Raw genomic sequence first — 14,011 nt, forward strand, 5'->3', positions numbered from 1 at the left:
ACAAATTGTTTGTAATTTTGTGTTATCCGTTGTCTTGGAACGAAAATAATAACAATTAAATAATATTAATAACAATTGGGTAAATGTTCTGATTAACTCACTAATGAGCTAGCTAAGAAATAGACATTTCTTTAGAGTCAGAATTCCATCCAAGCATTACATTCATTTGTTTTGGAAATTAACTTTATACCCCTCCCCCCCTATTGTGCAAGTATATAGCAGGAAAATATGTTTGACAATGAAATAAGGACACAGTAAAGGATGAAGATTCTCGAGGGCCATTGTTGGTGCACAGGGGTGGGCAATTCTCGATGTTCTAGTTGAGGGTCTTTTTTTTGGGGGGGGGGGATTTTCACTTTGTTCTAATAATGGGAATTTTGTTTCTTCACTTTTAAAATTCGTTTTGATTTCATTAATATATTTTTCACGCTGACAATGTTTTAGCGGAGATTATTCTGGATCTGAACACTACAGAGCAGTGCCTATGTTTCCCTGCTCCATAGGGTAATGGTAATGATAAGGCAAAAGTAAGAGAAAATGGGCAGACCAGGCATTCCACACTCCCTGGTGTTTGAACTAAAACTTACAGTATTAACTCTCCAAGCAATACAATTTTTTTTAGCGAAACACCATTTTATTGATAAAACTGTCAAACATTAGAATTTTAAAACTAGCAAAAAATAAAAAATCAACAAAAAATGGTTAATTTCAAGGATCACTGGCACAATTAGACTGACCAATTAGTTGACCATTGACCACTGGACAACTGATTGACCAATCAGTTGGCCATGGGCACAATCGGTTGATACAGATTGAATTACCACTCTTCATACTTCACGTTTTCTGGGATGGTACACCCGTACATCTGAATTATATGGGTAGCAGCCCAAATGCCACATTTAATGCATGACTCAAACGGTTTTCCTTGAAGGAGTTGTGATATGAAACCTTAAACAATAAACTTTGGATTATAATGTTTAGTTAACTTCTTATGTTCTATGTAAAAAATTGCTAATTCCAAAAGAAGATAGCTATGGCTACTAAAATAATAAATAAGATATGTGATATTCATAAATGCTATTTCAAAGAAATATTGCAATAACAGTAAAATAAAATAATTTAACATTATAATTGGCTAATATCCGTAACTTTTAGCTATGAAAACAATTGTACAGCGTTATCCAAAAGGTAGCTAAATCCATCTTACCAGGTGAATGTTCTCCCACACAGTCATTAGGTTTCTGATCTTCACAAAGAGTATTTTTATGCATCTTATCTGACAGGTTCTGCTGTTAGTACTTTATTATATGTTATGTAGTAATAATTATAAATCATAATGCTAACACTAGCAATACAACTACTACTAGAACTCACTGTAGCACCAAGCCGCACGCTCCTCCTCCATCTCAGTCTATTTAAAGACTCCCTCTTCACACTCTCTCAAGAAGTTTCGAATTACCACAACTCCTTCCTTACAGCCTCCTACCACCCCATTCGCAGACGAGCTTCTTTTCACTGGTTGGCCGAAAAGGACGATATTCAGCAATCTGTTATCCTTCATCCACAGAACGTGTCCTAGCCACTTGAACCTTTCTCTCATTATAGCCATAGAAATCAGGAAAAAACCACGTTTTTAGTTCAGAGCAGTGTTTGAAATACGGTAAGTCAAACGGGTACCCGAAAGAATCCGTTGGCAATTCCTCTGGAAAACATATAACAATTCTCCTCCGTCTTTCGGAGGACCGACGTTTCATTCTCGAACACTAGGTACTGTTCTGTTAGCTGTAAGACACGCTGATTTCATATAGCGAAGATGATAAAAGAAACTAGTCAAACAGGTTCTTTCCATGGAGAACTCATGCCGAGCATTGCAAACAGTGGTTTATCTCTCCATTTACAATATTTAAACTCTGTTTTTTGGGGGGTTTAGGTGGGGGGGGGGGAAGGTACCTAGGTTTGGTTAGGTTACGTATTTTATATGTCCATTGCTTTACCCCTCACCCCACCCCCTTAATGTGCAAATATATAGCCGAAATTTGTTTCTAAACTATTATATTTTCATTATATTTTGTTTTATTTCATTGGCATTAACCAAACTTCACTTCTCGCGTGTCTTACAGCTAATGGAACAGTACCGAACACTGTCAACACTGAAGTTTTCAATGTTCTAATCTTGGTTCGCAGACTTATATTCCTATTCTTTAGATCTTTTTTCAACTGTGTAAAAAACATACTGGGACTCGGCTATTCTTCTTTTAACATCTTCACTGCATTCACCATCTTTACAAATAATACTACCTAGGTAATTGAAACAGAACTCTCGATCGACCTTCTCATTATCCAACAGCAAAATCTAAGATTTGATCGAAGTTGATGTTTTACTTTCCCATTTGATACCATGCTCTCCCATAGCCTTGCAGTGTTCCTATAGAAACGGGAATAGAACAAACCCTGCTTAATTCTTGATTCATCACCATACTTGCTACTAACCTCACTTCCTACCTTAATTGCCGCAATACTGTTCCCGCATACAGCACTAATTACTTTAATGGGCTTATCTGGTACAATACGAAGCGAGCTACAAACCTCATTTCCTACCTTAGCCGCAGCAATTTTAAATTCTCATACAGAGCACTAATCACTCTAATGTTTCTATCTGGACCTTCGCTAAAACTCTTCTATCAGCTGAATCAAACACTATCTCATATTAAGTAAAACTAAGGCCTAAAAGAGTCGGATGACTCCATTACTTCTCAATTATTAGTCTAAGAGTGGAAATTTGTCGACGCATCCTCTCCCTTCCTAAAACCACAGTGTTCTTCTTTTGAAACCATGTACAACATCTCTAAGTCCAAAAAGTATCATCACCAAGGCCGTATCCAGGGGGGTAGAGGGTCTGACCCCCCCCCCCTGAAATGCTTGTCCAACTCGTAAAAACGTAACAAAATGAAAACAATTTTTTGATGAGTTTTTTAAAGTTTTTTTTTTGAAAGCCCCCCTCCAAAAAATAATAATCCCCCCCCCAAAAAAAAATCCTGAATACGGCCTTGATCATCAAACTAGGTAATTTTTCTTGGAGAAGGGTATGAGGTACTTCTCCTTTCTCAAAAATTATTTTCACAATCTTCGATAATTTATCTCTAGCTTCTCAATCATCGTATTAAAAGTAAAAATTAACTTACCCACCATCATTCCTTCGGGCCTTAATCTTAATATTTTTTTATCCTTTTAATACAGCCTCTACTTCTTCCTCAAAAAATAAATCTTCCTACATTTCCAAAGTGTCATAAACGTTTTCATTCTTTTCTATATCGCTTTCTGTAACTTTATCACCGTTTGGCACATTCTTACAATGCTCAATCTCTTTATACCTCTATGTCTTACAATAACTCTTTCCTTATTACTAATTGTTTTCCCGCTGCTCTCAGTAACTGGGAGAAGTCCCGATTGACTGTTCCTTCTCAGTTTATTAACATCCCAGAATATTTTAATTTAATACCCTCCGGCTGCATCTTCCAGATCTTCAGCAGATTTCTTCGAGATTTCCACTTCACATTTTCCTAACTCATATTTTAATGCTTTCTCCACTTTCCCTACTCTTCTTATTTTCATATGCTTTGTCACTCAATTATTTCTTGTACACGCTCCTCCTCTTTTCAACTAAGTAAGTAAGTATTTATTCGTGAGTAAACCAAACAAGGTATTTCACTCTATATACTAAACTAAAACTACAAAACAAAAAAAAACACAAGGAAACACTAATCTAATCTTAAACTTAACTTTATCAACTAAACTTAAAGCATTTTCACTAGCTGTGTATTTGACATTCCTCCCTAAGCCAACATTTGTTACTAAACAAATTATTTTCATAAAATTATTCCGCCCATCTTCTACATTGCCACATTTTAGACTCCAGTTTTAGGATGGTAATTACACTTCCTAAATTCTAGCTTTAGATTAACCCTAGACAATACTAGACGGTTGTCTTTATTTTCAACAGCAATAAAAGCACTCCTATATATCCTAGTACCTTGGGTCGATCCTGGTTTACAGGTCTTTGGTTTACAATAACACAATAAATAATCCTGGCCGTCTTCCAGACCATCAAGCGAGTACCATGTTAATTTATGGGTTATTTTCGAACTATTGGTTACAACTGGATTGTTATACCTCAAATGTGGCAGCTGTAAATAACTGTTTCTCTTTTCCTACACCCAAGTTTGCCCATCCTTATTTCTACCGACCTGGGTGTTAAATCCCCTAAGAATAATACTTCATCAAACAGTTCGTGGTAACGAACTGTAAGTAAGGAGCGACCCGGCTCAATGGTAACCGAAACTCTAGAAAACGATTTTTTGATACGAATAGATACATCAAAAGAATCAGATTTCAATGCTGATTTCAAATATAAAACTTTCATCAAGTTTAGTGCTACCCATCAAAAGTTACGCACCTGAGAAAATTTGGCTGATTTTCAAAAAAAGGGGGTAAGACCCCCTAAAAGTTATAGAACCTTAATGAAAATCAGACCATCATATTCAGCGTATCAGAGAACCGTACTGTAGAGGTTTCAAGCTCCTATCTACAAAAATGTGGAATTTTGCATTTTTTGGCAGAAGAAAGATCACGGGTGCGAGTTTATTTGTTTTGTTTTTTTTCCCAGGGGTAATCGTATTGACCCAGTGGTCCTAGAATATCATGGGAGGGCTGATTCGAACGAAAATTAAAAGTTCTAGTGCCCTTTTTAAGTGACCAAACAAAATGGAGGGCAACTAGGCCCCCTCCCACGCTTATTTTTTTCCCAAAGTCACCCGATCAAAATTTTGAGATAGCCATTTTGTTCAGCATGGTCGAAAATATGATAAATATGTCGTTTAGGATAACTTAATCCCCCGAAGTCCCCAAGGAAAGGGCTAAAAGTTATGAACTTTACCCAATGTTAATATATAGTATTGGTTATTGGGAAGTATACAGAAGTTTTCAGGAGGGTGTTTTTCTGGTAGTGGGAGGGAAGGATGGGTCGGGGGTTATGTTGGAGGATCTTTCCATGAAGGAAGTTTTCATGGGGGAATTGAAATTGCCATGAAGGGGGCGCCGGACTTGCCAGCATTATTTATTGGTTATTGGGAAGTATACATACATTTTCAGGAAGGATTTTTTTCTGGAGGGGGGCTAGAGGAGGGGTTGCTGTGGAGAATCTTTCCGTGGAGGATGTTTCTTTGGGTAAGGGACATTTCTATGAAGGGGGCGCCAGATTTCCAAGCATTATTTAAAAAACGATCAGAAATTAAATAAAAAAACAAGTTTTTTCAACTGAGAAAGTAAGAAGCAACATTAGAACTTAAAACGAACATAAATTATAACGTATGTGAGGGGGTTCTCCCCCAAGTCAATACCTCGCTCTTTACGCTACAGTTTTTTTTATTGCTTTCAAAAGGGCTATCTATTCTAATTAAACGGCCTTTGCGATTCAGGGGTTTGTGAATCAAAATTTTTTTAACTTTTAACGTAAAGAGCGTGGTATTGACTAAGGGAGAACCCCCTCATATACGTAATGACATATACGTAATAAAAAAAACAATAAAAAAACAAGTGATACGGCTCAATAGTAATCGAGACTTTTAAAAACGGAATTTTCATGTCAATAAATGTATCAAAAGAATGTGTATATAAAGTTGATTCTAAATATATAAATTTTATTAAGTTTAGTATTACTCATCAAATGCTACGAGCCTGAGAAAATTTACTTGGTTTTATAAAGAGGGGGGAAAAATCCCCCACAAGTGAACGAATTCTAATGAAAATAACACCGTCAGATTCAACGTATCAGAAAACCTTATTACATTGGTTTCAAGCTCATATCGGCAAAAATCTGCAACTTAGTATTTTTTGCTAGAAGAAAAATTTACGAATATAGAAGTTAGTTACGTAAGTTAATTTGTAAAGACATCCATTTAGCAAAAGAACAGTAAAATTTTTATGCAAATTTTGTTTACTTATTCAATAACAGTTAGCCAAAATAAAAGCTGCATTAAATAAAAAACGATCAGAAATTAAATAAAAAAAACAGGTTTTTTAAGCTGAAAGTAAGGATCAACATTAAAATTTAAAACAAAAAGAAATTATTCCGTATATGAAAGGGGCTGTCCCCTCCTCAACGCCTCGCTGTTTACGCTAAAGTTTGACTCTTTCTCACAACGCTTTTTTTTAAAACAATAAAAAACTTTAGCGTAAAGAGCGAGGCATTGAGGAGGGGACAGCCCCTTTCATATACGGAATAATTTCTGTTCGTTTTAAGTTTTAATGTTGCTCCTTACTTTCAGTTTAAAAAACTTGTTTTTTTTATTTAATTTCTACCAAGAATCCAATATATTTTTTCCTGTAGCTGTAAGTAAAACTCGTCTGAGTCACTACTATTTCCATCAGTCGGTTTTACAATGGCACATACTGCAATGGCTAACACTTCACTTTTTGGTCGTAAAATGAGCGAACAGCATTCTATAATTAATACCTACAACAACTAGCAAGACTTGGCTGCTTCCTTATTCATCATGAGTTCAACTCATTGCCTATGCGCCTCATCCTTTCTGCCTGAGTAAATAAGTTTTATGTTTCATAAAAAAAGTTGTATAAAAAACATTGTCCAAGTCAGTCGTAAGTCAGGCATTTTTTATACCTGGCTTTTCATTTTTTATTATGCAAGAATTTTTTTTTTATTTGTTTTTTATGCAAGAATTAAAAACATGTCAAAGCGTCTGAAAAAGAACATCAGCTAGATCTTTAAACAGAGAAGTCGATACACCATAACATCCTGTCGAAAATCTGTTTTTCAAACATCCGGCTAAGCGTAGTAATCTACTTTACTACGACTTACCTTATTTACGATAAGTCTTAATTTACGAGATAAGTCTTACTTACCCCTATAGTAAGATAAGTCTTATTTACCCCTTTAGCCCTTTAGACATTTAAAGGTGAAAGATCATAAGATATAAATATTTATTTTTAGGTGCATTATAAGAATCTGATAAATCTTGATCTTGCGACGAAAATCTATGAAAATATTTATTTATATCAAGAGGATTTTTATTCAGTTCATCCAGCCTACCAGCAGGGATATCTAAAATACTTACATCATCCATAATCCAATCTCCGAAAACTCCCCATCCCATCTCAGTGAGCCAATATAAATAAAAAGAAGAAAGAAAAAAAATCGAAAATAAGAAGAAAAATAAATGAATGAAAGCAACAAAAAAAGAGCTGACTTCTTCACTTTGACCATTATCATTATCATCATCCGAAGGCGAGAGCAATTTAACACAGATACCTGAGCTAAATCACAACTTAACTGCAATCAGAATTCCAATCAAAAAAGAATGGTTAAGAGGGATGCTTTGAATAGATTAGGATGGAAGAGGAGCGTGCGTAGCTGTGTTGGCCTCATGCAGCTTGGTGCTGCGGTCACTTTTTAGTAGTAGAAGTAGTTATCTTTAAATATCTGATTGAAATTATGCTTCGCTTTCCAATGCTTGAAATATTCTGAATTCAAGGCGTTCATTCTACAAACATATAAATACATAACACCAATAAACGCATGTATCTTGCGAAGAAAATACGTTTCTACAATTGTATAAATCGTAAGAGAACAATTTTGTTGTTTTTTTTGTTTTTTTTTTCAATAAAAATACCACAAAGATACCTTTCAAAATCTAGGAGCGGGGACCAAAAAAACCTAAAGGGAGAAATTCCCCTTATTCAACATTTCCCTGGTTTCAAGTATTCTAAATGGTAGTCCGTTAACCACTAAATTGTTTCTTCTGAATAGAAAGAAAAAATGAGTTGAAAATTTTCGTTTCAGTTTTTATTTTCTATTGAGTATAGAAATTTTTGAAAAAAAAACCTCCGGCACTGAAAATTATACATAAATAGCAAAATACCCTTATTCATTCTTATACGGAAATTACACGGAAATAGCCTTATTCAGACGGAAATGTTGAATAACGTGTTTTTCTGAAGGAAAGAAGAAAACATTTTCTTCTGAAGGAAAATACGGTAAACACAAAATTTTTACTTATTTTTGTTTTATTTTCATAATCATTGTTACATTTTATTTTTATTTTTGATTTGGTCCGATCTCAAATATCCTGAAAAACCTGACAAATAATTTCATAAATAATTAATATCAATGAAAAAGGGTGTTTTTAAATTCTAGAATCTTTGAAACAGTGGCGGATCCAGGAGGGCGAGCCCCCCCCCCCCCTAGCGTAGACTAAAGTAGTGTAACTTACTTAATTAACTCAAGTTTGCGTTAATTAAACTTGCTCCTAACGCAAGTTTTATCCGATCAACCTATTTTGCGCCCCTCCCCCCTTAAAAAATGTTTCGGATCAACCTATTTTGCGCCCCTCCCCCCCTAAAAAAAATCCTGGATCCGCCTCTGCTTTTAAAAAAGTATTTCTTTGATAAAAAGAAACAACTGGCACTAAATATTTAAAATACGGCCACATGGGGAAATTAATATTGATTAATCCCAGAATTTAAAATAAAAACAACAATTTAGTGGTAAAAACATGGTTTAGGTGGAAGCAACCCGAAAAATTATATGCTTAGCGTAAACCTTCTGCATATTTAAAATAAGAATTTTGTTACAGAAATTTGATGCTTGGTGTTATAAATTAGCTCAATTAAATTAGCTCAATAACAAATTAGTTAGTGTTAGCCAAGGCTCAGGGTGTTTTTTCACAGTAAAAAAAAGTTTTGAAGAATAGGAAGATAAGTCTGCAAACCAAGATTAGAATATTAGAAGCTACAGAGGTGACAGTGGTTAAATATGGCTCTGAAGCATGGGCGCTCCGAAAAGCGAATGAAGATTTTCTAGATGTTTTCCAGAGAAATTGCTCAAGGATTGTTCTGGGTACCCGGTTGACTGACCGTATTTCAAACAATAGGCTATACGAAAAATGTGGTTCAATACCACTCTCTAGGGCTATAATGAAAGAAAGGTTGAGGTGGCTAGGGCACGTTGTGCAAATGAAGGATGACAGATTGCCGAAGATTGTTCTTTTCGTCGAGCCATCTAGCGCTAAACGGAAAGCAGGTCGTTCTCGTCTGGGGTGGGAGGACGTCATAAAGACAGATTGAAAGGAAATGGGAATTTCGTGGGCGGGTGTAAAAAGGGAGGATTTGAATAAATTGGGATGGAGGAGGAGCGTGCGTAGCTGTGTTGGCCTCAGGCGGCTTGGTGCTGCGGTGAGTTGTTAGTAGTAGTAGTTGTAGTAGTATAAATAATAACTTGGGGCTTCCTCCAGAAGAGGGCATAGACAAGAATCCTACCAAATTTTTCCTTGCGACTTTTCCTCGGTCATGACTTTATTTTTTTTTTTTTTTTAAGCCCCAAACTGACTTTTAACTCTAAACAAAAACGTATTTTCAAAAAAATAAATGCTGCTCACAGCCAGAATTTAGAAAATTATGAAAAATTCGTCTGAGCACACAAATCAAAGTCTAATCTGGCCCTAAATCACATCAAAACACATCTAACACTAAATCTAATTCACATCTACTGTAATATTACCAGCCCTTGAACCCTAGTGATATATGGTCTTTCAGAATGACTCACCTCCAACGAAGGCATCTCCAGCACCGTTTGTGTCGACCAACTTTTCCTTTGGAACTTCAATAACAGGAAACTCTGTTACAATGCCATCTATTAACATAAAATACTGTTATAAATTTATAGATGATATTTCCACATTTGACATGCAAAAGTTAGCTAAATTGTGGCAAAACGACTGACACCAAGGTATTATTTGATTAATTTTTGGATAGTCGTGGAATTTCAATAATTTAATAATCTGCTAATAAAATATTTAAATAAAGATTTAGTCATATTTTTTAATTTAAAAAAAACTGGACTAATTTAACAAAATTAGTTAAAAACAAATTTTTTCTCATGGAAATAAACAGCGAACTCAACAATTAAAACGAACATTGATTAGTGCTTCGTAATGTAACAACATGTATCCACAATTAACTAAAAAAAAACCGACTTGTGACATTTCCCTGCATATTAGAACTAAAAAACTAACTCCTTACTCTCAAAAACAAACTTAGCTTTCTTTTTAAGAGAAATAACCTAAACAATTCTTTACAAATGTGCTCTTTGACTTTTTAGGCAACCCATCTCGCAAATAATAAACAATGACTAACCAAATAAAAAAATATATTTTGTGTCATTCTACCACATTATTTCTTAATTTTTTCACTTTTTCAAAAGAAAACTTTAAAAAAATAATTCTTTCAAAAATTTAAAAAAATATGCAGCAAGTGCTAGTTTACACAATCTTGTTTCCCCACTTACCTCTTTCCTCTCCCTGACAGATTGAACTTGATACCCTAACTCGTTCCTGAGATATTGCATATTTACCCTTTTGATAACCTGAAAGCCTATAATAACTTTTAAAATACCTCGCTATTTTAAACTGTAGAGTATATGTCCCATAAAAGTTTTATGAAGGAAAATGTTTTGATGCAACAGAGACATGAATTTTAAGCCCCTTTCTTAACCCCTCAGCGCAAACAATTTAGAAAACTCCTTGTCATATCTTCCCCCTTTATTTACCCAACAGAACCACCTAAAACTCCCTGAAAGTTTTCAATTTCCTACCAGACCGTTCATCAGCACTCCCTGAATAATCCCTGAAAAAACCATTTCAATACCCTTAGCCGTTCCTAGGATATTACAGAACCACTATTCTGGCAATCTGACAATCCCTTCAACGTCCCTTCAAAGTTCAAACTTAATACCCTTAGCCATTCCTAACATTTTGCAGATACGTCATTTCGACATGAAGATGTCGAATAGATGATAAAGATGATTTGATAGATGGTCGAATAGACGATTTGATTGAACATCTTCAAAGATGTTGAAGATGAAGACATAATACGGAGATGAAGGGATCTTCGCAAACGTAAGTTGCCTACCAAATATTATTAGCGACTGCAATGTTGGTGGCCTGTAGTGAGTGGTCGTTAAGTAAACTGAGACTAATATTAGCGTACCTCAGATCGATTATGTACTAGGAATGACTAAATGATTAAGCGTTAATGAGCATAGAACGCAAAGCATTCGAAGCAATTAATTGGAATGAGATAACTAATAATTTCCAGAGGCTAAAGTAAGAAAATTTAGATTTAAATAAATGGAAAATTTTGTGAATAAATGAAAATTTTGTTAAAATTTGAACTGCCAATTTTGTGGGGATCAAGCTTTAGCCCCAAAAGCAAGAGAGGCAAGAACCAGGTTTTTTTTTTGGGGGGGGGGGTAAAATAGGTTGGTCCGAAAAACAAAATTAAGGGGGGCGGAGCGCAAAATAGGTTGATCCGATAAACTTGCGTTAGGAGCAAGTTTAATTAACGCAAACTTGAGTTAATTAAGTAAATTACACTACTTTAGACTACGCTCGAAGCCCCCCCCCGCCCCCCGGGATCCGCCACAGGCAAGAACTACCACTGGGAAGGGAGGGGGGACTATTATATACGTCTAGCATCGGTATATTCTAAGAAGGAGGATCGATCCGCTTTATTATAATTCTTACCATGAGCAACAAGAACTGGTTTCTCTCCTTGAGTTACAATAACAATCCTCTGTCGTTTACTATTAAATTTAGGCATTTGTGTTATATCCAAAGCTACTCTTTTCATGTCCATGTTGTCTTTCTCGGCAAGTTTATGCTCCAAAGCAAATGTTTCAAATTCCTGAAAGAACAGAAGCGTGAATGAAAATATCTTGAAAATGTAAATATATATACATGTAAAGACTATAAAAAATGTGGAATATAGCTTCAAGATATGTAAAGAAAACAATGTAATGTAAGAGGGTAAAAAAAGAAAAACTTGAAAAACAGAAATTAAAAAGCAGAAATGGAATGACAAACATGAAATGAAAAAAAAAAGAAATTAAAAAACAAGAAATAAAAATCAAGTAATTTTGAAGACCACGCTACCGTTCCATGACATATAAATAACAGTTCAATAGGGAAAATCCTTTTATTTGACAGAGAAACACAAAAAAAATCTCTGGATATTTCGGTCACATACATAGGGGTCTTTTATTTGCTGAAGACGGCCACTGAGCATAAAAACCCAACCAAAAAAACACAACCAGCATACAAACGATAGAATTTCAGTAGAAAAAAAAATAGCATACAAAGTATACGAATAAACGTCAATGAAAATAAAAACATCACAAAAGTAAAACTGAACCTAAGTGAAAAACATGGCAACAAACATACCGTATCATTTCCGAAAAGGATATCTATATATCCAAAAACAGACATCATTTGTTCCTTAAAAAATTGGACTAGAAAGGGGGCATTCAAATTCATCATAAACAGCTTGTTCTTCTCACAAGCATGCTTAGCAATTGTCAAAATAACATCAACATTCACAGTTAGGAAGAAACCCTGAAAAGAAAATATTTTATATAAAGAAAATACATCGTTGATATAGGGTGTCTATAAAGATCATGCGCGTCTTAAAGTACGTTTTTATATACATAAAAAAAACGTACTTAAAATATGTTTCTTTTGCGTTTTTATCTACGGGAGTGTTATAGATGAATAAATTAGGGATCGTGTTCAAATACATCACACGAAACATCTCCTGAAATTGGTAGGATAGAGTCCAGTAGGTGAACTGAAAAATAGTGTCATAAATACAATTTTCCAGTACTGGATCCCACTCCCTCTGGGCCTAACGTGTGTGCATAAATGATGAAAAGAATTGAAAGCTTTCTGAATTTATTTTCATTCTGTATTATTTTTTCTAATGCCGAAAATTCAATTACCTTTTATCTTCCACTGAATACAATGCGGTATGGGGACATCTATTTCATTTTCCTATGTGTAACATTCACAACAGTCAAAATGTTAAAATATTTACACCTTAGCCTCTTCTAAATTTATTAGAGGTATCTCCATATATGTAAATTACAAGAACAGCAAAAAAAAACACAATTTTTTTATTTAGCCCCAATAACCGTAAAACTAAAACTGATTGATATGCAAATTTACGTATCGATCTGTTTTTGTTTTACGGTCATCGGAGGGGAAATAAAAAGTTCTAAGGTTTATCTTTTGTTGTTCTAAAAGTTTACAATTGTGTAGCTACGTCCTTTTGATACTCGGCTGACGAAATATTAGATAGAAGTCCGAGTTTTAAATTATCTATTCATTTCTATTTTTACACCATCTATAATACCGATTCCCTATTTTCGTATTTCTTTATTTTGTTAGATTCTAAAAGGTAGTCTATTTTTTTTACGTACGAAAAAAACTACAAAAATGAATAAAACTGGAAGACAAAACCAAACGCGGATGACTTAAAATTCTGAATAAAAAAGCAAAATCAAGTGAGGATAATGAGGAAATGAAGATAATGAAGAAAACAAAAAGGCAAAACAAAAGGCGATAATGAGGATGAGGATAATAAAGAAAACAAAAGGGTAAAACTAAGGCAAAACAAAAGTCGATAATGAAGAAATGAGGATAATGATCCTCAATATCCAATAAGATCTATTATGTACCTTCTATTATAGCTAGTTTTCAGGTTTTTCTTCTTCTTCAATACTCTGAATTCGTGACACCATTAAGAATTTTATGGATTTTTGTGAAGGGTTGTGGTGATTTTTAAAATTTTGACCAAATTATTTGCATCTATTTGTTGTATAATAAAAACAGCATTGTCTTGTCCACGGTTTTATTAATTCCTAGCTTGTTTTTTTTACTAGCCTCCAGGTCAAACTAACCTTCTTTAAAACTCTTGGTACCATAGGAATTTTATGGCATTTTTTACAAGGCTTTAACGATTTTTATTTTTTTTTAATTTAGAAGTAGAAAAACCGATGCCCATTTTTTTTATATAGGATTTTCACTATAGGCCTACAACATATTTTAGTAAATACCGCCACTGACCATTGATCACTAATCAATGACCTAAACTACTGATCTGTCTG

General features: G+C 34.5%; 2 protein-coding genes across 2 annotated transcripts in view; one reads left to right on the top strand and one right to left on the bottom strand.

The window, feature by feature from the left end:
• The window catches only part of LOC148945027 (uncharacterized), a 60,728-nt gene extending 49,789 nt beyond the window's left edge, over nt 1–10,939 (top strand). Inside the window, exon 8 of the mRNA XM_089098577.1 lies at nt 10,830–10,939. Within this exon, the coding sequence (XP_088954703.1) occupies nt 10,830–10,861 (32 nt within the window). The 3' untranslated portion in view covers nt 10,862–10,939. The remainder of the gene's footprint in view (nt 1–10,829) is intronic.
• Adk2 (Adenosine kinase 2) overlaps nt 621–14,011 on the bottom strand; it is a 38,219-nt gene continuing 24,828 nt past the window's right edge. The window contains exons 5-8 of the mRNA XM_089098579.1: nt 12,291–12,461; nt 11,595–11,754; nt 9,617–9,703; nt 621–948 (exon numbers count right to left, since the gene is read on the bottom strand). Of these exons, the coding sequence (XP_088954705.1) occupies nt 818–948; nt 9,617–9,703; nt 11,595–11,754; nt 12,291–12,461 (549 nt within the window). The 3' untranslated portion in view covers nt 621–817. The remainder of the gene's footprint in view (nt 949–9,616; nt 9,704–11,594; nt 11,755–12,290; nt 12,462–14,011) is intronic.

Source organism: Artemia sp. Qi Xiang Cuo, chromosome 13 (assembly GCF_049724085.1).
Source record: "Artemia sp. Qi Xiang Cuo chromosome 13, ASM4972408v1, whole genome shotgun sequence".
NCBI lineage: Eukaryota > Metazoa > Arthropoda > Branchiopoda > Anostraca > Artemiidae > Artemia > Artemia sp. Qi Xiang Cuo.